A 25,167-nucleotide genomic window follows, 5' to 3' on the forward strand; every position below is an offset into this window, starting at 1 on the left:
TCTATATATGGCGATATTCAATAATTACTTAATTATATTTTTTATTACATTATTATCATATCATTATATTGTTTCATAACTGTGTGGAGTTCACACAGGAGGTCTGAGACTTAATATTGTAAACCTTTAATTCTTTTGTGCCTGTTGTTTTTCACTATCACAACCCTGCATTAGCACCAAGATGAAATTTAATAGCTTGTAAAAATCCAAATTAGGGACTAAAGACATGCTAATTCTAGGGCAGGATGGGAAACAGCTTTGTGCAAGTAGCAAAATATCTTCTGTGTACTAAATAAAAACACATCGATGGCTGTTTTAACCTATTTTCTCCTCATTTTTTCTTTACTTCAGCTATGTGGTGATTCATGATATCTCAGTAGCATATGGCATTGACATTAAAGTGATGTTTTGTTGCAGAAATACTGATAAAACTTTGATTATTATTGCAACACATTCTAGTGGTCCAGCTAACTGTGCATAAATAGCCAAAGAAGACATTATGGCTTTCCTCCATTGGATGCATTCATCCAGTGATCTATTCTGCTTAAGGCTATCAGGACAGCCTTGCCAGCTGTTGTGACCGACTTTGCTTTCCTGATTTGGAACGATTTCCCAGACCTTAGCTTATTCAGAAACAAAATGCTGCCCTTTTACATTGAAATGATACAAGTCATTTTTTTTCCAGTGGTTTGCTAGCTTTCACCTCAAATTGCTATTACTCTTCCTTGTTATTCACCATAAAGCTCTGAGCTTCATAATGTGTAATCAGTAGAGCTTCCTTTGTATTCATAGTGTGATAGGTGTTATGTTCTGGCTCTACCCCAAGCCATGGTTACTGACCTAGCAAACCTCTGTCATGGTTTTCTGTGATTTATGATCATTTCCTATGATTCTGTTGCTCCTTTAGTACTACCCCCCCCCCCCCCCCCCCTTCACACACACACACACACACAAACACACATATATTATATTAGATATCTCTAATCAAACAGCATCTTGGTTCTCTTGGCTCATCTGTTCACCTGAGCCTCAGGTACCTTGGTGTGATCTTTGATTCTGCCATGTCCCTAGAACAACACTCTTGCCAGTTGTTTAGGAATTGCCTTTTTTAGCTAAGAAACATCTCCAAACTGCGAACTTTGCAGTCTGAGTTAGAAATGGTTACTCATGCTTTTATTTCATCTCGCTTAGATTGTTGTAACAGTCTTTTTCTTTGTTTGGGCAAAAGGAATCTTGACCGTCTCCAGTTAGTCCAGAATGCTGCCGCAAGGCTTTTAACTAAGACACCAGTGTTACGTTCATTACACTGGCTTCCAGTACATTTTAGAATTCATTTTAAAATCTTGGTACTGACTTTTAAAGCTTTGAATTGTGATGCCCCTGCTTACATTTCTGATCTTTTAGAACCCCACGCTCCCTCTCGCAGCCTGAGATCATCTAATCAAAGGCTGTTGGTAGTCCCACGAACTCGTTTTAAGACTAGAGGTGGTTGTGGACTGCTCTCCCTCCATCATTACGTTGCCTTGATTGTATTTATTCTTTTAAAAAGCAGCTTAAGACTCATTTATTTGGATTGGCTTTTAATTAGATTTGTGCTGTATGTTTGATTATTAATGTATTCTGTTTTATATTACTGTGAAGCACTTTGTGGTTTTTATCCTGTGAAAAGTGCTATATAAATAAATTGATTTGATATATATATATATATATATATATATATATATATATATATATATATATATATATATATATATATATATATATATATATAGTCATCATTTTGTCATCATTCACCTGTACATCGTATATCACGTTTCATACAAGGAATGAGACTTCTGCTTTATGGGGTCATTTATGGGGCTTCTTTAATACGATTATGTGACCTGACAGTCTGAGGTCTGCCTCTGACAGTGATCCATGTGGAGAGGAGCTTGTGATTGTCAGTACAATGCTTTCTTGCTGCTGTGCCTTGCCTAAATGATCGCCATGCGGTAGGCTGCGCTGCAGAATCGCCACTGGCAAATTAACCATCCTTGCGACTTCGGAGCAGACAAAGGACGACAAATATGAGCCAGTTCCCGGACATGTGTCTGTGTTTGTGAACACGTTTCCCCACGTTTGTATTTTATTACGCTGAGAATTTCGGCGGATCCATTCATTACCACCGCCCCTCACTTCTTGCGCAATAGTGAATCCAAGAGAATCTGCCAAATAAAACATTTTAACTAAATATTCACGTTATATCATCAATTCCCTGTAAGTCTGCGATTAATATTTTGCCACATGCTGCACAGCTAATTTTAATTACCGGATGAAAGTCTGGTAAGACTGGATGCATACGCCAAATATTTATGTGGTCTTTTTGTGTGGTCGCCATTCTTTTTTTTTCTGGAGGTGCTTTAATATGTGGTTAGCTCACAGACCTTACACCGACATCGCAATGGGGGGATGAGAGGAGAGAAATGGGTGGAGGGGGAAGCGGGGAGCTGCGCCACAGCGGAGAGGAGAGAGCTGAAATCTGAGTGCGCGCTAGGGCGGATAGTGTCCTTCCAAGGTCAAGTCACCTACATTGAATTTTATGAGTTCCGGTTATCCATTCAAAATAAACCTAATATGAACAGACTGCACTGCTTTTTTTGCACAGAACATACTGTGTAAATATTTGATCCGTAGTGCTTGGTTCATAGTTCCATTTATTAAACTAAATTAAATACATAAACATAATACTTTTTAATCATGTCATACAACATGAGGCACAAAAAAAATGTAATACATTTCAAGCATCACGTCTCACATAAAAGTCTTTAATCAATACTAAAATAACTATTTAAAATGGTAATAGTTAAGTGACATATCACAAATTTTTATGTGATTATGAACAAATTATTATTCATAATGGTTCAAAATTTTACAATTTTTTTTGTAAGTAAGGAATTACAGAACTCCTCGCCAAGCTGTGACCTTTTTCCTTTTATTTCAGCGCCTAAAATAATCCCACACATTGGATTGGTTAAATCGTTTTTTCTTCTCTTCTAGTGCAAGCAAACTTGGGCACAGACCGCTTATAATTTTATTTTGAAAGGGACAGCAGTCTTTTCCGATTCCATAAGGTAAAACTTCGCCTGCCTTGATTATCTGACGGCTCCAGCGACAGGGAAACACACCCGTCAGCAGCGCGCATTGGAGACAAAAAAAGCGCCTCACGGACAAAGGTAATATGGATGCGCTGGAGAGGATTCGCTTCAGCCGGGTATCACAGTGGATGAGCCGCTTCTGTTTCATTTACCGGGACACCAATTAGCCCACCTTAATGAGGTGCTGGGATGCGAGATACTGCAAGCTAAAAAGGCGGAAGGCTGCATTTAATCCGTCTGCGGATCCTGTGAGCTTGCAATGGCTGTGGCTGGGCTGTGCAACCGGATAGGGAATAATGTGCCTTTTTATTTTGTGATATTTTCATTATTTTGTGGCCTTTCATTTGGACAGTTACGATATTCGATTACAGAAGAACTAGAAAATGGGGCACTGGTTGGTGATCTAGCGCATGACTTGGGGCTGGATATTCGAAAGCTCGCCACCCGAAAAATCAAGGTAACCTCCAACAGCGGCAAACGCAATGTGATTGTCAACCCCAAAAATGGGAAATTGCTTGTCAATGAAAGGATTGACAGGGAGGCACTGTGCGATTTATCCAGCACCTGCCTCATTAATCTAGAGGTGCTGATTGAAAACCCCACTGAAGTGCACCACGTCGAGGTGGAGATTGTAGATGCCAACGACAATGCGCCGCAGTTCCCCAGAGACGAGTATCAATTGGAAATAATAGAGTCTGCTTTACCGGGGTCTCGTTACCCAATTGAAAACGCTCAAGATCCAGATACTGGGTCAAATTCTGTTCGCATGTATCAGCTTAGCACAAACGACCATTTCGCGCTGGTTTCTAACAAACCCTCTCTAAATACAAAGCACATCGAGCTTGTGCTCAAAAAGCCCCTTGATCGCGAGCAGACGCCTTACCATCAATTAATTCTAAGTGCTGTGGATGGTGGGACGCCGGAAAAAACGGGGACGACTAAAATCAGTGTCCGGGTACTGGACTCAAATGACAATATTCCCTCATTTGACAGCTCAGTGTACAAAGTGAAAGTGTTAGAAAACTCCCCCAAAGACACCCTGGTGATCAAACTGAATGCAACTGACCTGGATGAGGGCACAAATGGGGAGATTTATTACTCCTTCAGCAGCTACACCCCGGAGAGAGTGAGGCAGATGTTCAGCATGGACACTAATAAAGGAGAGATAAGAGTGAGAAACAATGTTGATTATGAAGAGACTAACTCCTATGAGATGTACATTCAGGCAATGGACAGGGGCCCCGGTGCTGTGGCAGCACACTGTAAGGTGGTAGTAGAGGTTGTGGATGTGAATGACAACGTCCCTCAGATAGTGTTGTCATCTCTGTCGAGCCCCGTGAGGGAGGATGCCCGTGCAGACACAGTTGTGGCCCTTATTAGTGTTACTGATCGAGACTCTGGAGCTAACAAGCAGGTGAACTTGGAGATCCCAGCAGGCCTTCCATTCAAGATCAAGTCATTCAGAAACTATTACACTCTGGTTACCTCAGCCTTTCTGGACCGTGAGACCACTGATGCCTACAATGTCACTCTGAGTGCCACAGATGGAGGAAATCCTCCCCTATCCTCCCAGAAGACTATACAGGTGGATGTGGCAGATGTTAATGACAACCCTCCACGATTTGAACAGACCTCATATACAGTCTATGTGGCTGAGAACAATGCCCCCGGGGCCTCTTTGTGTACTGTGAAAGCTCGAGATGCCGACATCAAAGAGAACGCACGCATCACCTACACAGTGCTCAATGACAACAACCACGGCATTCCTGTCACCTCATATGTGTCTGTGAAGGCCGATACAGGGGAGGCTTATGCCCTGCGAGCCTTTGACTATGAGTCACTGAGAGAGTTTCACTTCCAGGTCAAAGCCCAAGATGGGGGCATTCCTCCGCTCAGCCGCGTCGCCACAGTCTACATCTATATAATGGATCAGAATGACCATGCACCACTGATAGTCAACCCCCCTGGCAATGGCACGCGCTCCTTGGAGACGGTACAAAAGAATGCCGAACCTGGTGTCCTGGTGACCAAAGTGGTGGCATACGATGCAGACGCTGGTCCAAATGCTTGGCTGGGGTATGTGCTGGAGACAGCCACTGACCCGGACTTGTTCAAGGTGCATGAACACAACGGAGAGATCAGGACCACTCGGAGGATCTTGGAAGACAACTCCACCTCCTTCACTCTAACTGTTCTTGTAAAGGATCATGGCCAGCCTGCTCTTTCCTCCACTGCTACTATTAACGTGGCAGTCATGGAGGTGCCACCAAAAGTGGTGTCTGATCCCAAGAGGATTATGCGACCTCAAGGCCCAATCCCTTTGTCCAAAGTGACCGTCTACTTGACCGTGGCTTTGAGTGCCACGACCTTTGTTTTCCTGGTCACTGTGGTGGTGCTGGCTATTGTCCGCTGCCACGCCTACTGCACCCAGCCTGGGTCCTGTTCCCCATGCTGTGTGTCACAGAAACCCCCTCCAGATGGTGGGAACAGCAGCGTGAGTGCTGGCGGAGGTGGCAGCAGTGGAGCTCCAGGCCAGCCTAATAACAATGTGGTGCTTCGGAGAGACCTTAAAGTGGAGCCTCACTACATCGAAGTACGTGGGAATGGCTCCCTAACGAAGACTTACTGCTACAAGACCTGCCTGACTGCCACGTCTGGCAGTGACACTTTCATGTTCTACAACACAGGACGACCCATCAGCGGCACCTGGGGCAGCGGTGCCGACCGCTTTTTCACCAGTGGAAGTGGATTTGTACGCAGACTCAGCATGCCCGATGCCTCCCTCCAAATCTGCCCAGAGGTGGGTCATGAATTTTTTATTTTTACCTTTTGTTCGCATAGCCGGAAGGTCAGGAACCTTCAAGTTTTAAAAAGTGTCTTGAATTTGACCAAGGTGTAAGCAGTATTAGGCACTTTTAAACATACCAAACCGGACTTTTCATTCCAATATGGTGCCAGTGTGCAGTGTTACCATATTCTCTGTCACTGTCACTTTGTTGCTGCAGGGAGATGACATGTTGCACATCAGGTTTTTACCCTCTCCTGAACTGAATCCCTGCAAGCTTCAGTCTCTTTGTTTAGTTCCCACTTGCACTGCAAACTCACTCAGTGTAGCCTAGCTCAGCACTCACACCGAATTAGTGTCAGTTGTGATGCTTTTCAAGGGTCCTATGTTATTTCTGATGATTCAGAGATTTGTGTTTCACCTTGAGATTGTCATCACGTCTACACCAGGAACAGGTCATGTATCATTCCTACTACTTGGTCACCCTCTTTGCATGCAGTTTTGATTTGTCTGTGTTTTTGTTGTGTTGAGTAAGGCAGTGACATAGGAGCAGTTGGGGTTTCCTGACTTGATTTCTGATTATGGTTAGTTTTGAGGTTTATTTTTATGGCTGTATTGCATTTATGACTTCTGGGTGATTTTTTTTAAAAAAAAGAGAGAATCATTAATGAGTTAACCTCATTTAATAATAGAGCTTTTTAACTGGCAATATTAAAATCAAGGGTTTGGCTTATGTGATTTCCTGAGCACATTATTTCCATTTGTGTTTATTTTAAAGTTATTCTAAAGTCATTTAGATTATGTCTTAAATGACTCTTGCAAAAAAGTTTGGGGTGACACATTCTGCTTTTATCACTAATGCTTGCTGATGATGCAAATATTCATTTTTTCAGTTATTTTTAGTTTTTTGCTTTTTTGTTGTTGTTGTTTTTTAATTTATATGATGTTGAAGGTTTGGATTTTCCACGAGTTCCCTGTCTTAATTAGCAGGTGGCAGTCTCTGGTAAATTAGTTATTTTAAAAATAAATCTGATCAAGACAAGTGTAGCAGTGTAAATGAAATTAACCTCCACACTGTGTTCATCAGCCTTGCAAATTAAATTTACTCAAATGGGCTGGGTCTACCAGCAAAAAATACTCCCCCCTGATATGAACTAAGGAATATGATGTGCTTTCTTTATCTGGGACACTTGCTGCTGCCAGCGCAGGTTTGTTTCTTAAACACAGCTTTTTTTTAAATTCAGCGTTGTGCATGTGCCTACTCATGAAGAACATGATTATGAAAGAGTCCGGCATAATTAATGGCTGTGAAGCATTAACTTGTAAATGGTAAATGGCCTGTATTTATATAGCGCTTTAGCTCATTAAAACAATGACTTGCCCCTCTATGCCATTTATATTGCAAAGAGGGGGACGTTCTTTGAACTTAAATGTAGAATCATCAGTGAAATCTACAATGACCAAAGTCATATTGGGACTTCCACTTATTTCTGGGAGTCCTAGCAGGCTTTCAATGGTGAATAGCCTCAAGCCCCAGATCTGAACTTCACCAATACTTTTTAAATTTCTGTGCTCATGTGGAATTTTGTTTATCAGGTTTTCAGTGCAAGTATAGAATGTGCTATGTACTATTAAAATGTGTCCATACAGTTACCATTGATTAATGATAATTTAATGTTTTAGATGAGATATTCAGAAAAGGAACACAAGTAAAGAGGAAATACTTTTATAAATACTATGTGTTGATAGCTGAGATAGCCGTATCTTAATATAGCAAGGACCAATGCAGGCCAGAGATAGTGGATGTGGCTGGTCTCTCTTTTTTATTGGAGTTTAAAGGCAATTATTTACCAGAGGGCTGCTGGGAATTTGAAGCACTCAGCTAGGTTCATCAGGAGCAGACAGATTTACTCCAGTGACACACAAACACATACGCATCAGTCTGTACTGTCATCATAGTATTCCTTTAAAGGGCATTACTCTCCCAGCTCACACATTTACAGAACAGTGGAATGAGAGACTGTCCAGAAGCTGTCAATATGGCTTGCAGTCATTGTCCTTATTAAAGTCCTTTCGTGTGTGTGTGTTTGTGTGTTTGTGTGTGCGTGCGTGCGTGCGTGCATAAGTGTGTGTGTTTGTGCTTGTAATCAGTGACACAACTGCAGTGTTCCTATCACGTCCAGAGCTGGGATGCGTATCATGATTAATTGATGAGGCCATGGCTCTGCACAGTATGAGATCAAGCTAAACTTACTCTCTTCATCCTCCCTCTCTGTCTCTACCTCTCTCTCCTTCATTTTCTTTTCTCTCGCAACCTCTCTCTCCCTCTTGCTCGCTCAGCCCAAAGCCCCGAATGCTGACTGGAGATATTCTGCATCTTTGAGGGCAGGGGTGCAGAGGTAAGCATTTTCCACGTTAAAGTCTTGTGCAACTTTTTATCATCTCAAAAAAGGTTCCACCTTTCCACTCTACTCATCCTGCCGCCATCTAGTCTGCACCATTAGAGAGACCCCTCATTTTGCTCTTGCAACTATAGCATATACGATTCCCCAAGCAAATGATTTATTCACATGTTACAGTTACATTTATCCCTACACCTCTATGGAAATGATTCAAAAAGCTACTGCAACACTAATGCTGTAGCTTTTCAGAAATGACTGTGAGTGGCGCCTAAGCATTTGTTTGAACCTTTAACCTCAACCTCTCCCTTTGGGAAAAGGCCTTTGCGGTTCGGTCACTGGATTCATAGCCTTGGTCCTCTGCAGTGAAATACTATATAGGTCATCTACATTCTGAGCATCACTCCCTCACTTGCAGTCTTTAAGCTGGAAGCATGAAGGACAAACAGGCAGATGATGACATTTCCTAGATTATCACATGCACATGTGCTTCAGTGTCTGCATGTACAACTGCCCCTCACCACCACCCCATGCATGCGTTTGCATTTCTCTGTGTATCACATATTATTGTGCAAAGATGATGTTTTTTTACATCTCTAAGTTTTTCCACTTCTTATTGTTAGACCAAATCCACACAAAACAACACCTCCAAAGACATATTAAACTAAAACATTTGAATTGTTTTAAGTCTACAAACACTGTAGTACTCTAGCCATGATTATCCTCTCCTAAAATCATGATTTCTAAGATTTGGGCTTGAAACCTCTCCTAGGTATTGTGTCAACAATAGATTGCTGTGATTTTAGTGTGCTTGCTCTTTCATGAATATTCGAGTATTCCCACCTACATATATCTAATTAATGAAGCACTACACTTTAAGCAGTGTCATTAGCTGCAAATCAGAGAATACTGAAATGAAGAGGATCATAGAAAAAAGCACCAACGATTAGAAAAAATTCTACCCAAAAACAAAACTTAACAGTTTTCCCATGATTATGTCAGAAAATGTCATTTATTTCCCCATAAGTTGATCTAAAAACAGCAGGGACATCAGGAATTAATGTGTTTACTATTCACACGCCTATGCTTTCTGCAAAACTCTCCCAAATTTCATGGTACCAGTGCTTACCGCTCATTTGTGAAGTCATCTTCTTAGTCTAAGTTGATTTAATTGGATATTAGTGTTAATTTGTATGGATCATGTGCACTCTGTCATCAAGTCACTGTTACATGACATGGATTCAGATAAATCATCACTGCAATTTGCCGCTGCCACTTCTTAAATGACAGTGACTGTAAAACACACAGAGACACAGAGATGGCTCACATCAACACTTAGCCACAACACAGGCGTGCTGTAATGTAACAGCATGTAACACCAGCACTGTTGACCCATATTCTGAGTGTAGACAGAAGTGCAGTACATCAGTACTTTCTGTGTCATATTCGTATACATCAAACTGCTTAGAATACACCTGGTCATTTTTTCTTCATGGGGAAATCAAGATAATGCAGGTTGCAGATGATAGTATTAATGTGCTGCAGAAAAACCTAGTCAACAACAATTAACTATATATGTATAACAAATGGATGAGGGAAAAGATTTTTTGCTAGGGTGGGTGTGTCAGTTTTATATAAGCTCATACACTCATATTTAGTCAAATATTTGGACTTTCTGCCAAATGCATTTCCTCAAATGTGATTGTTTTCACACCACGGTGTCAGCGTGGTAAAGATAACGCTATAAAGCAAGCTGTCAGTTGGCTTCCCTTAGCTTAAAAACTGGAGACCAGGATGGAAAGGGGCAGGTTTGCTCAGTCACTCAGAAAATTGGACAAACTAAAATAATTGTTTTTCTTTCTCAGAACTGAGTTAAATTCCTATTTTTGCACCTAATTGTACCCTTGTTAGTCTTTCTCTCTAGCAGCCAGTGTAGGTGAAAGCCAGATCTCTTCCTCTTGTTTGGGGGTTGCTAGGGCACTGGCCAGAACTAGCTTTCCTATCATCAGAAGGAGAACTTCTAGCAACCTTGTTACTGCTGGCAGATTCAGGTTGGCTGATTTAGAAAATGCTGATATTTTTGGCCTGATTTTCAGACATCTGGGATCGACATCTGTTCATCCTTGGATGCAAACGGATTAACATTTGTTGGTAGGCTTATTGCACTCGTAGAAAAGTACCAAGTGCTCTTTAACTTAAATAGTTTTGCTGTCTTCACTTCACCTGTTTCTCCCCTACTGTGCTTCTTATAGCTCAGCCCCTGCTAACACACACAAGGTGAAACAAAGATCACAGGGAAGATGAAAAGCTAGCACACCCAAAAATGATGGCAAAACAAAGTCTCACACTGTACTAAATCTGTAATTAGTAAAAAATTTGATTGATAGACTGTTAAATGACTTTTTCACTGGTTTAACTGATCTTTTTAAAAAGCTCTACATTTGAAAAGCTCTATATATACTATTGCCATCAGTAGTATTCTTATGTATTTGTATAAACATGTAACAACTACATTAACCTACATTATGCTATTATTTCAAAGTGAATATGAAAGTATTTGTCACTTAAAGTGTTGAATTACTTTTTTTAAAGGCACACAATGAAACATATGCATTTTATGCATTATTCTATTGTGATATCAAAGTCATTTAGACATATTCAATTACTATTCAAAACACTGAGCATGGATCAGGATAGTTCATTATGCTTATAAATTTCAAAAGCTATGGAACGATTACAAGTGCAGAAATCCGTCAAGTCATATTTTACATGGAAGCTCCAAAATGAATGAAAATGAAGACTTGCAGTGCACCTTTGTTATTCTTTGCAAGTGGCACTGTTTTCATGTAGCAAGGTGTTTGGCCATAGTTATAGTATTTTAGTGTAGTTATAGTGTATACTGGTGCGCACTGTTTTAGCGGTTCTTAATCCTGGTCAACTTCAACCACAAACACAACCACATAAAACAGCTGGTTATCTGGGACAGAACAGCTATTTTCAGTTTCCATTATAAGCAGCAAAGTTTAAAGAGCACTTCATGTAGTCCTACAGTAGTCGTCAGTATGTATATTTCTATTCTGTGAAAAGTCGCTCATTCTTTTATGTGCTCCGTCTTTCTTCATAGCTATTCCTAGACCAATTTAAATGCATTACAAAAGCCCTGAGTCTTTAGATATTCTGTCATATGAGGCAAAGCACAGGTATTCAGCCTGAAGGGTGGGATGGTTTGGGTTTGGGTTTGGGGTTTTTTTTTTTTTAAAGTGGGGGTGGGGGGCTGTACCCACTTACAACAAGACCACATGAATGTATCCACAATTTCTCTTTCTGGAGAGCCAGAAAGCCACTGTCAATGTCTAAAATAATCAGTATTGCTGTTTGAAAGTTTTTAAGCTATTTGAATACCACTTAATTTGCCTTATATTAAACAGAAATGTCATCTTATTAGACTATTATTTTAAATTGCTCAGTTGTGGATGGATTCCAGGGTCTGCACCAACAATCATTTGAATTTCATAACAAAATCTCCGAATGTTAAGGAAAATGTGTCCTATTTTTAAATATTTGAATGTTTGCAAATTTTTCACTGACTAAATGTGATTGCCTTTCAGTTCCGTCCACATGGAGGAGTCCTCTGTGATGCAGGGAGCCCAGGGCATGCTGGTTCAGAACTGGCCCACTGTATCTAGTGCTGCAGGTGAGTGGAAATGTAGGAATCAGGATACAGGATGAAGATTTTTTTAAACTGATTTTGTGTTAGTTAGATGTAGTTCAGAATATTTAGCTAGAAATAGTTCAGATGCCCAAAATATAATTTGGGTTAAACCATCTAGGTCAAGGTCAAGTTGATTTATATAACACATTTAAAACAACAGTGTTGACCAAAGTACTGTACATTAGAAAAAAGTGTCCCAAGAAAAAGTAGACTAAAAATCCAAAACACAATAAAACAAAATAAAATGAAATGAAATAAAATAAAATACAAAACAATAAAATAAAGCAAAGGAAAAAGTTCTACTTTTTGATGGATGAGAAGCTGTTTTTGTCCTTACATCATGATATAACTTGAAGGGCAGCTGAACAGTGAAGCCCACTGCCAAGGTCAACACCTTATGCCAAAATCTTAAAGATTTTTTTCCTAATTTTGACAGGTTCCTCTTTTGAAGAAGAACCCGTGTTCAATCTCTACCTGCAACTTTTTTTGTAAGATCATTTTTTTGGCCTTTTAACCTTTATTGGATAGAGACAGTGTAGGTAGACAGGAAAGCGGGGAGAGAGAGAGAGAGAGGGGAAGACATGCAGCAAAAGGCCACGGGTCAGACTTGAGCAGGTGAACCAGTCACCTGCTCACCCACTCAGCTAAACCAGCACCCTAATCTATAACTTTTTATCCACCATTAATATTTACCATAAATAAGTAATTGACATTTGTCTCATCATGTAACTGTCAGCAAACAAACAAATTAGCATGTATGCAGAGTTCCATAGGCCAAGCAACATGCATAGTCAGATAGCCACCAGAGCCGTTGGGCCCTTATGCAGAGCACTTTCATACCTAGAATATTGTCACTTTCCACAACAGCAGCAAGCAAGAGCTAGAAATCAGAAAAGGCAGCTGTCTCTTATAAGAATGAGTTAGTGAGTGGGTGACAGTGCTGAAAAATGTTGCAACACAACTGATGTGTAAAGAAAGCTGGACTCATAGACCTGTGCTTTACAGAAAGTGTGTCTTAGAGCTAATGCTTAAAAGTTTGTGTGTGGAACTTTACAAGGGCACAGAGGCTGGAAGACTTTGGTAAGCAAGATTTCAAAACCATGTTTCAGCACTGTGAACCGTCCCCCTATTCTTCCACCCCCGCTTCCATTCATTGATTTTCTGTCTGGCTTCAGGAATTAGGACATACGTAGACACTTGAGGGTGAAGAGTAGCATCACAGTAAATCACTTGGCAAACCAGGGACAGAATATGAATTTACTGCCTGTCAGTAAACATGAATAAATAAAGATTTTTTTCTCTCTGTATAAAAGGAAGTTGGGAAATTGTTTGAGATACCAGCTGCATCATTTCCCAGTTCTAGTGTATTCCCCTCTGCCAGAGTGCAGCAAAAAATGTGCAATTTTTTTACTTACAGCAGATGGAAACCATCTGGCCAACTCCGCCCCTATAAAGACTCAAATATTGTCTCAAATATTATCTTTAAGCGGAGTGCTCAGCATACTGCGGTCCTTCCAGTTGTTGCTGATGCATTAGGAAATACATTTTTAGAAGTGGCTTAGTGCAATAGCACAGACAAGTTTATCCTCTCTGTTACACGTCATCCTTTATTGTGACACATTTTCACATCTGTAGCAAACTGTTATCACAATGAAGCCTTTAATAATTGACCAATTATTAATAATTGGCCAATTATTAAAGTTCTTCATCTTCCATCAAGTGTTGCTGGAGTTCCTGCATTGTGAATTCTTTCATCCTCTCCATGCACCTTGGAAATAGGTGAAGTTGTGCCAGAAATCTTTGCTGCGATTTATCACAATGAAGTCTTCCGACATGCTGTGATGCATCTAAATGTGGCACCTTCAAAACTGTGTTTATGTAAGTGACCCTTGGTGCAGATGAGGAGACATTTGTCTGATGCCAGAGGGGGAGATGTGCTGTTATCACAAACAAGAAAGTGCCATAAAAAAAAGAAAGATGTGGCAACATTTAAAGAAACTGTGATTAGAAGATGAACAGAAGAGACGTACAGGGGGATGGAGGGAAAAAAAAGCGAGGTGTGGGGGGATGGAGAAACAGAGAGAGAAAGGTTAAGAGGATTGGCAGGTTCCTGCAGTAGTGGTGTTGCTAGGGAACACCATGTGACCTGTTGCCTGGCAACACTGTCTAACTGAGAGATTGCTGCAGCAGCCGCACCCTCCATCAGCAGGGAGTGGGCGAAGGCAGTTTCCATAGCAACCGGTCATATCTCTGAATGGAATATTTAGAGACAAAAAAACAGAGGAGTAAAGGGGAAGGGGACTTGGCAAAATCATGGTTTTAAGAAAGAAAGAAAAGGCATTTTAGAGGATATCAGGTGGAAAAGCAAAGTTTATGCTTCCTATGCAGAATACATGTGGTACATGTCACATATATGTACGAGCACTGTGACTGTCGCATGTCAGTGTGCCACAAACCATCAGAGGGATTCATTTCAGATGGAACCGTGTCTCGGAGTAGCCTATTTTAAATGTAGGTTACACCAAATGAGGCTTCCGACACCCTTATATTTTCACATCAGGTGCCACTACATGCTCCTCGCTATACTTCCCTGCTCACTAGCAGTTACAGTGTAATCCATTTGCTGTGAAGTATAGGCTGTTAAAAAGAAACACTGGCTGGAGCATGTTAGATAAACAGCAGCACAAAGGCAGCAAAGCTCTTTAAAATTTTGCACTCTGTGACATGAAGAGCTTATATACACCTAAACAGGAAATGTCTGAATTAAAACGTGGGTTGTTTTTTAAATTAACAATGCCAGAGGTCTGGATTTTTTTCAAGCAGTGCATGAAGCCCTAGAATGTTCCAAGACACTAAGGCGATACCCATTTGTTTCAGTATGCTGTGTCAGTGGATATTGTACTTCTCTGTACATCATGTAGAGAAATACAAACTTTTTGACCTCTGCTCTGTGTATACTATATCCACACACATTTGGTACTCTAAGCAGGTAATGGTAACATGGTTACAAATCAAAATTAAAATTGTAGAAAATCTAAAGATCATCCAAACATTTATTTACTACAGATTATAGATCCAGATGTTTCCACCAACGCAAGTAGCAACATTTCAGGATGAAAAATTAAGCAGCGCTGGCTCAAAGGTTAAGCCAATCCCTCCCTCCCAATGGTAAATTGCCAGACAGCAGAAATAAATGTTTTTACAGCCTCTATGGAGACCAGAAATTATTTGGCCTTTATGGGAACTCTAGAGTGACTTTTAATATATTGAGATCACCTGTTTAAATTGCTTAAAGGCTTAACACTATGTATTATTAGGCCCATGGCCCCTTTGACTGATAGATAGACGCTAAGCTTTACCTCAGCTAATTTGAGTCACTTAACTGGAAGTCTCTCTGGTACCTTCTGGAGTATTTTTAGTGTAGTTATCTAACAAATAGTATGGTTTGCTGTGAGGTATAGACCTTCTAAGAGTTTCTGCTTGAGTTTTGATATTTGACAACTGATATCTTTATATCCATTGATCCAAATATGCTCACTGCTTGTTCAAACCCCACCACCACCACCACACACACACACAAAAGAACACAAGCCATGCAGGCATCAGGGGCCCGTTCTTCGTACGTCGCTCACTACATCCAAGATCAAATGACACATCCAAGACCAAACCATCGCGCTAACCGTGAGCTCGCTATTCCGGTTCCCCGAACACACCTGCTGTTGACGATTAGTACAGCTGGACGCAGTAATGTGACATCACTGGGTGTCGTAAAAGGGGCTACGCATCGATAGTGGAAACATTGATCGGCAACCCTCTGATTGGTCGGCGAAAATGTCGACGGAGCGCACTCGGCTCGGTATTTTTCGGCAGCAGAGCAAGAACTCTTGAGTGAGGGATTTCAGGAGTTTCAGAGTTTAATCAGAACGCAAGGGAACACTGCAAAGGCTGCAAAAGCAAGGAGCGAGGGCTGGCAGAAAGTTGCTGACAAATTAAACTAGTAAGTAATTTAATAATAACAATAATAATGGAGTGGATTGATATAGCGCTTTTCAAGGCACCCAAAGCGCTTTACAATGCCACTATTCAGTCACTCTCACATTCACACACTGGTGGAGGCAGCTACAGTTGTAGCCACAGCTGCCCTGGGGCAGACTGACAGAAGCCAGGCTGCCATATCGCGCCATCGGCCCCTCTGGCCAACACCAGTAGGCGGTAGGGTAGATTTATTATATTACACTATATTATCCAATATTATATTACATTATATTATAATATGTTATATTATATCCCCTTTCACATTAGAGCCACAACAGGACCCACTTGAACATGGGAACAAGTACAAGTGAAATATAAGAATATTCTACAGAATGGTAATATTTATCACTTATATTGCTTTTCGTCTCTTGGAAAGAGACCCTGGAATAATCTGTTTGTTTATAACAGCAACCAAGAAAAGGGCAGAGCAAAAAAAAGACAGGTGGTGGTCCTGCACCCCCTCGTCAACAAGTTGGTTAAGTGAATAATACCCTCACGGGAAAATCGATATCTCTCTATGAGCACACTGTCGCGCTGAGCTAAAGGATCCTGTCTGTCCCGCAATATACGCTGAATTCTGAAAACTCTCCTTATCAATCTTGCACCTTCTGCAATGGGTGGCTCGCGTATACGGACAGGACATGGCTGCGACAGGCTTCCCAAATCCACCTTCGCTTTTATAGCCGTGGTCTCTCATCTTGATTACACAAAGTAATTTGCAATTGCTACTCTGAAATATGAATTACATCTGTAATAATCACATACATGTGATAGAATGTTAATAGTACATTTCCCTTTTTTAGGAAATGACCTGTATGTATCTGTGTGAAATCAATAAATGGATCAGGTGCTGCATTGTCTTTAGTTACATTGATAATATTTATTTATGGTGAAACAGTGGTAAAATATCGCTGTTGCTTTCGTATAAATGAAGCGGACATACCTGCGTGGCCGCGATCTAATCCTGTTTACATAAAGTAAACCTGCTCCCGAGCAGGTTTACGCTTACGGCTCTGTTGCTATGACAGCAAGTCCCGGATGAGCTTCGGGTAACCGAACGATCCAAGATCAGGCGAAATCGTCAACAATCAAATCCAGCTAACCTACTTAGCGAGGTACGAAGAACGGACCCCAGGCCTTCAGAACAGGAATTCACAAACAGTGTGACATCACATATCACATGGATAAGTCTCTTTTATATACAGTCTATAGGTGAACTTCAGGATTTTCCTTGGCACCTGAAATGTATTTAAATAAACTTGATATTCCATGAAGATGAACTCCTAATTTGACCTTTCACCACCAGAATACAAACTTAAAGTACACAAAATGTTTCTAACTCGTATGGTAATCATCGAATTACACCGACTACATTATACATAATACACGAGGTTGAAATTTTAATGACCTTTTAATGGCTTGTTCTCAACTACTGTGTCACCACTACTGTCCAAACTACTGTGTCACGTGTAATTTTATGGTGAAAAGTAAACTGCAGGCTATAACGCTTGCCCCAAATTAATTTTAATACTGTGTTTTCACATTGCATGTTTACATACATTAACCTGTAAAAATGAAATGTAAAATGTGGAAAGACCCTTTGTGAACATTTAACTATCAGATAAGACAATATTACTTAGAACTCCCAAAATTTAAGCAAAAAAATCACCTTCCTTTAAGAGGACTTATCAGGTAACAGGAAATGGTGTGTCTGTTACATAAAAATGAACTGTATACTATGTATAGAGCAGTAAAGTGCACTATATTTTCTTCCGCAGTTTTTCATGCATCTGAGCAGCTATCTTTTCATATTTTATTACTTAAAGTTCTTTCTTCTCCACATGAGAAGTGGACTTTCTCACTTTAGCAATGGAATCAGTTAAATCGGACTTTGTTGAGCACAGATTAAACATATGCTAACAGACTGTCAAATGGTATAATCCTAATCCTAAAACGACTGGCATTAGAGTTTATTAGTAGTAAGTCCACTAATGTTAATGTGAGATAATAGCATCTGACACTAAATAATTACTAAGAAGCTGGTTATTTAAGCAAAGAAACAAAAAAAATGCAGAAAGTTGTGTGAATTTTAAGAAAAAAGGTCAACCAGATTACTCTGCATGCCTTCAGTAGCAATACCCAGGTGTTAATGTGGCCTGGAAGGATCTAGAACAGCAGTCCAGCTCCCACAGTTGGCGACTTATAAAATCTGATAGGCAGGTTAATGCTTATTACTATTGAATGAGTTCATTTTCATGCGCTGCAGACTAGCATTGCTTTCAGTGACAGCCTGGAGGTATTTGCTCACTGGTAAGAAAATAATGACATCCCACAGCGCGCTTACACTTTCAACACATCCCGTTTTTCCTTTCTCTTCCCTGTGATGCGTTCACGGCGCAGACGTAAAGTTGGTAGAAGTGCTTAACTAGCTGCTGAGCAGGAGGGAGCATAAACTCGAATGTATCTTTTCAAACAGCTCAACAAATATCAGCAAACAAACAAACGCTTTCTGCACAGTTTGTCACAAAATGCATCCATCAGATAATTGCGGTATTTCCCACAGAGAGAAAATAAAACGTTAATGTGTGACACTGTCAGAGATGGAGAAACATGTAAGAAAGAGAGGAAAGGAGATCATTTTCAAAGGACTGCTCAGCAAGTTAAATTTTATAGACTAGAAACTTGAATCTTACATGTTATACCCTCATTCATTTTAAACATCGGTAAAACATATAGTTGATATAGTGATGCACTATGCTGGGCTGGTTACGTCTAGGGTACTATTACTAGCTTATACTACAATAAGGGTAGCACACAGAAATGTATATTTAAGATGATGATGCCGATTAGATTCACTCACTGAATCTACCTTTTATAATTCCTCATTACCCCATTAAATATCACCTTAAATCTTGCTGAATTCGTTTGGCTAAAGCAGTGAATATTGGACTAGCAGCACAGGTCAGCTGATCGCAGTCTACATGCAAAGAAAATTCTACTGAGCTTGCTAAACAAATTATTATTTGACTTATTTCGAAGTAATTCTTTCCCCCACGTTGCACTGCGACACCCAAGCTTCCAGTTCCCCCATCTGCCAAATCCCAATATGACCCCTGGCTATACCCCATTGTTTCTGTTTTATTTTGGCTTTTTTTCCCATCACCTTGTCTTCTATGTGCTAATTATAAAATGTTAAACATGTGTAATAATTAAATGATCACTTCTGCAAGCAGAAACTAATTCGAACTAATAATTTATTTCTCTCTTATCTGACTACTCCTTCTATATTAAAATCAATGACCCTTTCTGGCATTGTAGTTTCTTTATTTAATATCTAATGTACTTGCAATGAGTCAATGATAAATCATATATGAAGAATGCCTATACACTTTATATGCTCACTGAGGTTAAACAGCACAATAATGCAGAGCGACTGACTGACCAGTTCAGTAGAGACCATTACATCTGCTGTCATTGTAGCCTGTACGTGTTATATATTTTTATACTCAATGGACTCGTTGTGGGAACTTTGTGGGAGACTGTGCGTCTGAAGAGCGCACATTTTCAAAATAGTGTACTTCCCAGTGGGGCAGTGGTTGAAATCATTTCAGCACTCCAGCAATGTCATAAATAGCCTACAAAGAAAAATCAAACAGAATCTTTTTGTAGGGGCCCGTTTTTGATCTAAATATTATCCAGGCTGAAAGTAGGTCAGCGCAGAGGGAACTGGTGTGAGCCTGAGAGCGCCGTGTCTGCAAAACCCGCCCACCCCCATCTTTCTTACTGCCTCGCTCTCATTCACGCTCTCTCTCCCTTCTCTCTCCGGCTTCATCTCATCTAGCATCCGCTTTCTTTTTGCATTACGAAATGTATGACCCCTTGACCTCAATAGATGGGTCCTTTTCTCACGTTTCAAAATAATTATTCAATATAGGCTATAGATCCCTTCTTCATTTTTTATTTTTTTGTCAATTTGCAATCTGGGTTTCTTAATCTTTCACATCCATGCACTGTTGAATCCTTGTCTCTGGCTTCCAATGAGAGTAGGATTATGCTGCAGCCATCATCCAAATACAAATCGCACTGCCAAGTTAAACATCCCTGTGGTTTAAAGGTTAGTCCCCTCCAGTCCCCTTCAGTGAACTGGGTTGCATTGCTCTCCTTAAAGTATATGAATCTTGGCTATTGTCAGGCCAACATATAACCCTGTAATGCCAAATGTATCATATCATGCTTCTACCACTTACAAGCAAAACGATCAAAATATCGCTGCGTGTTAAGGCCGCATTGAAAGAGTATACAACGCGTATGTGTAAATGTACCAACAAAATGCACCTCATTGATAAAAGATTAATGGAAAATTGATATCAGTCAAAATCAGTCAAGTTACACATCTTTACCACTTCTTTCGACAATTGATGCTTTCATTTGAGATTTTACTTCCTTAATATATCTTATATAGCTTTGATCTCAGCTCTTTTCTCCTTTTTTGTCATTTCAATTTAACTTTGCTCTTACTTTAAGATTTCCAAATTATTTTGGTCTGTGATATTGCATTTATTTTATTTAGCTGAGTTTTTCATTATTTGGCTTTTGGGATAGTTTAGCTTGGAAGCTTTAGAAACAAATGGATAGCTTTAGCCTAACTCTCATTAAAGGTATTTAAGTCTGCTTACCAGCATCTCTATGGTGCAACTGGGTACCAGGTAATGTGATGTTTTTAAAAAGTTAATATTTTTTTCCTTTTTTTAATCAGAATCTCTCAGCTAGAATGCTAAGTATATCGATTCCCGAAAATTTTAAACAGTTCCTTTAACAAATAAATAAAATGTAATGAATTATTCTCTTTTCATTGTTTTTCTTTTTCCTTTTTGTTCTTTTCCATTTTTTAATCACGTGTGTGTAGATGGAGAAGGTGGTGGAGAGCTATCACCTCCAGTGGGCGCTGGAGTTAACAGCAACAGCTGGCACTTCAGATACGGCGCTGGACAAGGCTATGGCCTTCCTCAGCCCCTGAAACCAGGAGAGATTCCACCTGAAGCCTTCATCATTCCTGGATCTCCAGCCATCATCTCTATCCGCCACGACCCAGGTCCTGTGGATGACAAGGGTGAATTCATAAGCTTTGGCAAGAAGGAGGACGCCAAGAAGAAGAAAAAGAAGAAGAAGGACAAGAAAGATAAGAAGGAGAAAGGAAAAGATGAAAGCGGTGATGACTAGAGAAGTGGTGATATGACAGCAAAGCTATTAACAAACTACCCAATTTCAGAGCCAGAAAAATAAGCCAAATGCATATTGTAGAACCAAGGGAGCCTCCTTGCGCCATATTTGCATAGACATTGTATAGTGGCCAAATCCTCATTAGACCAGGCCTGGCTCCAAACGTCATGCGAACTTGTTAAACAAATGCTCTTTATCGAAAGAATGGACCAAATTACACCAGAAAATGATTTATTGTCTTAGATTAGCCTTTGTGATTTGCTGCCCACCCCCACTTCCCCAACCCCTTCCCCCACCCCCAGTTTGTATAACAACAACAAAAATAGCACCCAAAAAAGGTGTACTATTTGTAACGACCATTGTCCACTGAGGCTGCCTGTGATGACATCTCTGGCCCTCCTCCTTTTTGACTAGTTCAAGGGTAAGTAAAAAGTAAAAGAAATAACTTTAAAATTAAAAAAAATAATAAACGGGGCTATTGTCTTCAGAATTATGGAGGCGTTGTAGAAAATCTAAAAATGTGGGCTTTTATAAAAAATAAATACGTAAAAAATATAATAAAATGAGCAAAGACAACAGCATATAGTATGCGTAACATAGGATTAGCACCTTTGAGACTACAAGGTGCCTGAAAGAAGTTAGACCACGCTCAATAAAGAGCTCTGTTTCAGTGTAACATAGCACATTGTGGAGGCTGAGGACCTGGACTGGGTTGCACCAACTATGCGCAAGTTTGTTCCCAGGTTAGGGTATAAAGTGGTGGCCTCATAACTGCTAATTCCTTTGCAATTAGCATGTCGCTAAATTCAATGATAGAGTAGGTATTAAGATGTGAGTTCAAAGGTGAGATCTTTTGATATTATTAAAAGTTAGAATGAGTAGCAAATAAGTAATAGCAATATACTGGATGGTTTTGGGACTAGATTGGCATAAAACATGGCCGATTCTCATTTGACTTTTAAAGGAAAATGCTAGTATTTGAATGTTTTAGTCCACTTTCTACCAGTCATTTTTAAGGCTAATCATTTTCTAAAGCACATCATTTTGTTTTTGGAAATTCTATTGGGGGTTTTTTTTACCTGTTTTTTTTAATGGACTATAGCACAAAAATGCATTAGCTGAGACTCGGAACTGTTTCACACTGAACACATCGAATTTTGTCCTTGCTTTAAGCCGTATTTTCATCACACTATAGTGTAGCTACTGCACTGACACAATTAACCAGATTAGGTACAGTACCTAAGGCGAGTCTCAGCGTATTATTTTTCACATTCCATGGAATCTAATGCCAACAAAAAAGGAATGACACACTAAATAGTTGAAAATAGCCCAAAGTGTTTGTGCAATGTGTAGACAATGGACAGAAACATTCAAAATCATGGCTGTGGCTCTTCAAGTTGCAAAACAGCAGGGAACTGCTAAAGAAAAAAAAAATGCTGCGTGCAGAAAACTAGATTCTTTATTGTTAGTGAGTGCATTTGTGTGACTTGTATCATTTGCACCTGCTTTATTGCTTGCTTAATATGTTTAGCGTTTACTTAAGGTTACGTTTGGACAGATTTCTGTAGTGGTACCGCTTGTAATTTTAGCAATGCCTGAAATGGGATTGTGGCGACTTCGGCCATAACTAGGGAACCTACGTGCAGCTGATGCAACCAGCCCCTGACATGGCTTCTTCTCTTGGAATGTGACACAGGTTAATGGGGTCTGAATTAGCACACCCAGTCTGAAAGACACATTACTGTACACAAACACTGATTTTCTCTCCGCCGCTTACACACAATCCAACAAATCAAACATACGCACACATGAACACATAAATTCAAAATACACGAAAAGAATACGCAGCCCTTTGTGGAAACTCCAAAAACTGAAGGCCAATGCCACCCTTAACATGGGAGTGTATTATATGGCTAGGAAGCAGGAACGCTGCTTGTCGCTTCATTTCTGTTCCGATCCGTCCTCTTCTGTCTTTGAATGTTAAATAGTTGTTCTTTAAGCCTTGCGCCACTGCCTCGCCTGCTTCAGTGCTTGTAGGATGTGCTTGCCCGCCGCCTGTTTCCTCGCTCTACTCCTGTTTCCTCAAATCAACATGGTTGGACATCTTTCCACTTTGCTTCAATGAACTGTACAACAGTAACATGTGTGTATTTGCATATTTACACAGATACAGACACATAGACATATAGACACATGTCACACTCTCATAGACATTTTTTTTGTCTCAACTTCAGCTGAGTTTAGGCGTTTCTGCCAGAATGTCTCCTCTGGTTGCTCATTGTTGACAGCTCTGTCATCTCTCGCATGACTTGTATGCACTGAATTGCGAAGACGCCTGAGAGCTTAGCAGAAACTGAGATTATGCTGTGCTAGATATGAGGCAAGATGGAGTGAGAGTCAGAAAATAGTAGTCATAGTAGTCCATTGTGTAGATACAGTGTAGGAGACAAAGAAACTATTGGGCAAGTCATTTCTCCTTTGCACAAGCACATGTATTGCAGTTAACACTGACTGGGAAGTACAGTTCAGCTGCAGTACAAAGAGGCTGGAGGCTGCATTCAAATTATGATAATTACTATTATAATAAAAATTGTGACTGAAAGGTGACAAAAGTTCATTGGCTTCACCTGGCATCACCTTAAAATTTCCCTTTTTTTGCTTTATGGCTCCACATGAACATGGGGGGAAAAAGTTTGCTGGGAAGTTTTGGCACTGATATTGTGTATAAACATAGTGTGGTAGAAATGGGAGCAGCGTCAACATGATTGAAAGTGTCATAAAATCTCACCTCGCTGTTCCTTTTATTAGACCACCATATTACCGATCACTATAGGGGTATATAGGTGCTGCTCAGTCCTTCCCATGCACACTATTCCCTCCTCACCTGCCCTGTTCTTCAGGTGTACTTCTGTGCTGTCAGATCACCAAGTGGCTGTTTGCATGTTATAAGCAAAGGAAACAGATCCTATATAGATACTATATATATATATATACATAGATATGTTTTTCCACTGGGAAATGCGTATTGGAATATTTACATATACCTCTGATACACATTCTCAAAGACAATACACACACCTCTCCATACAGACACAAACATACAGTAAATACAGACATGGCAGCAGCAATTTGTGGAAAAACCTAAAAGAAACACATTTTCTTATCATGTTGAAAATAAATTTAATCTTCTAGATATACATAATGCTATTGTGTTATGCTATGAAATGCCTTTTTTTCTTTCTGTTTTTACCCATATGATTTTCATGGATAAGAAAATCAGTCCTTAAACTAACTTGTGTTCAACTTTGAAATGATGATCAAAAAGACACTATTGTGAAATGATATACTTTGCTCACCCTCTGTACCTTTCCCTTGCCCAGTAGAGAAAAAGGCAGAAAAATAAGAAAAAAAATATCAAAATACAAAAAAATGAAATAAAAAAAAATAAAGTTGATGTATTCTCTGCTTGTGTATAGTGAATGTTCCTCAGTCGTTGGGTGTGGCGGTGAGTGGCACATACCAGTCGACTGTGACAGTGCAGATCTGTTAATAACTTTTTTGTACACCTGCTCATCATTGTAAAGGTGATCATAGTGATTCTTATGATTTAATCAATCTGGTAATGTGTTTTGTTAATACGTCACAAATAAAGTTTTTTTTTTCTTAAATATCTCAAACAGTGTTTTGAATTCAGTTGAACTAACAGCTTATTTTCTCCTTCAGTAGACTGTGACGCCCTTTTTTTCCTCTCCACTTTTGCAACAGTGGAATTTTGAAATATGGGAATGCAGGAAATGAGAAAATACAGCATTAGTATCCGAGGTCAACAAGATCTCAACATTTTAAAGTTGGCAAAGCCATGAAAAGGGGACTGGATGATGA

General features: G+C 39.9%; 1 protein-coding gene across 3 annotated transcripts; it reads left to right on the top strand.

Annotated features, from left to right (window-relative positions):
- Nucleotides 1-3,135: 3,135 nt before the first annotated feature.
- LOC146565392 (protocadherin alpha-C2-like) lies at nt 3,136-24,953 on the top strand. Of its 3 annotated transcripts, XM_085288518.1 has the most exons (4): nt 3,136-5,934; nt 8,260-8,318; nt 11,927-12,012; nt 20,972-24,953. In XM_085288518.1, the coding sequence occupies exons 1-4, from the start codon at nt 3,394-3,396 to the stop codon at nt 21,283-21,285; spliced, it is 3,000 nt and encodes a 999-aa protein (XP_085144644.1). In that variant the 5' UTR covers nt 3,136-3,393; the 3' UTR covers nt 21,286-24,953. The 3 variants fall into 3 exon arrangements, with proteins under 3 accessions (XP_085144644.1, XP_085144645.1, XP_085144647.1); XM_085288519.1 differs by lacking the exon at nt 8,260-8,318 and having other exon boundaries at nt 20,972-21,110; XM_085288521.1 differs by lacking the exons at nt 8,260-8,318; nt 20,972-24,953 and having other exon boundaries at nt 11,927-12,248.
- Nucleotides 24,954-25,167: the final 214 nt, after the last annotated feature.

Source organism: Mchenga conophoros, linkage group LG10 (assembly GCF_057382185.1).
Source record: "Mchenga conophoros isolate Kocher_MC1m ecotype Shallow Benthic linkage group LG10, M_conophoros_male_GT1.1, whole genome shotgun sequence".
Lineage (NCBI taxonomy): Eukaryota > Metazoa > Chordata > Actinopteri > Cichliformes > Cichlidae > Mchenga > Mchenga conophoros.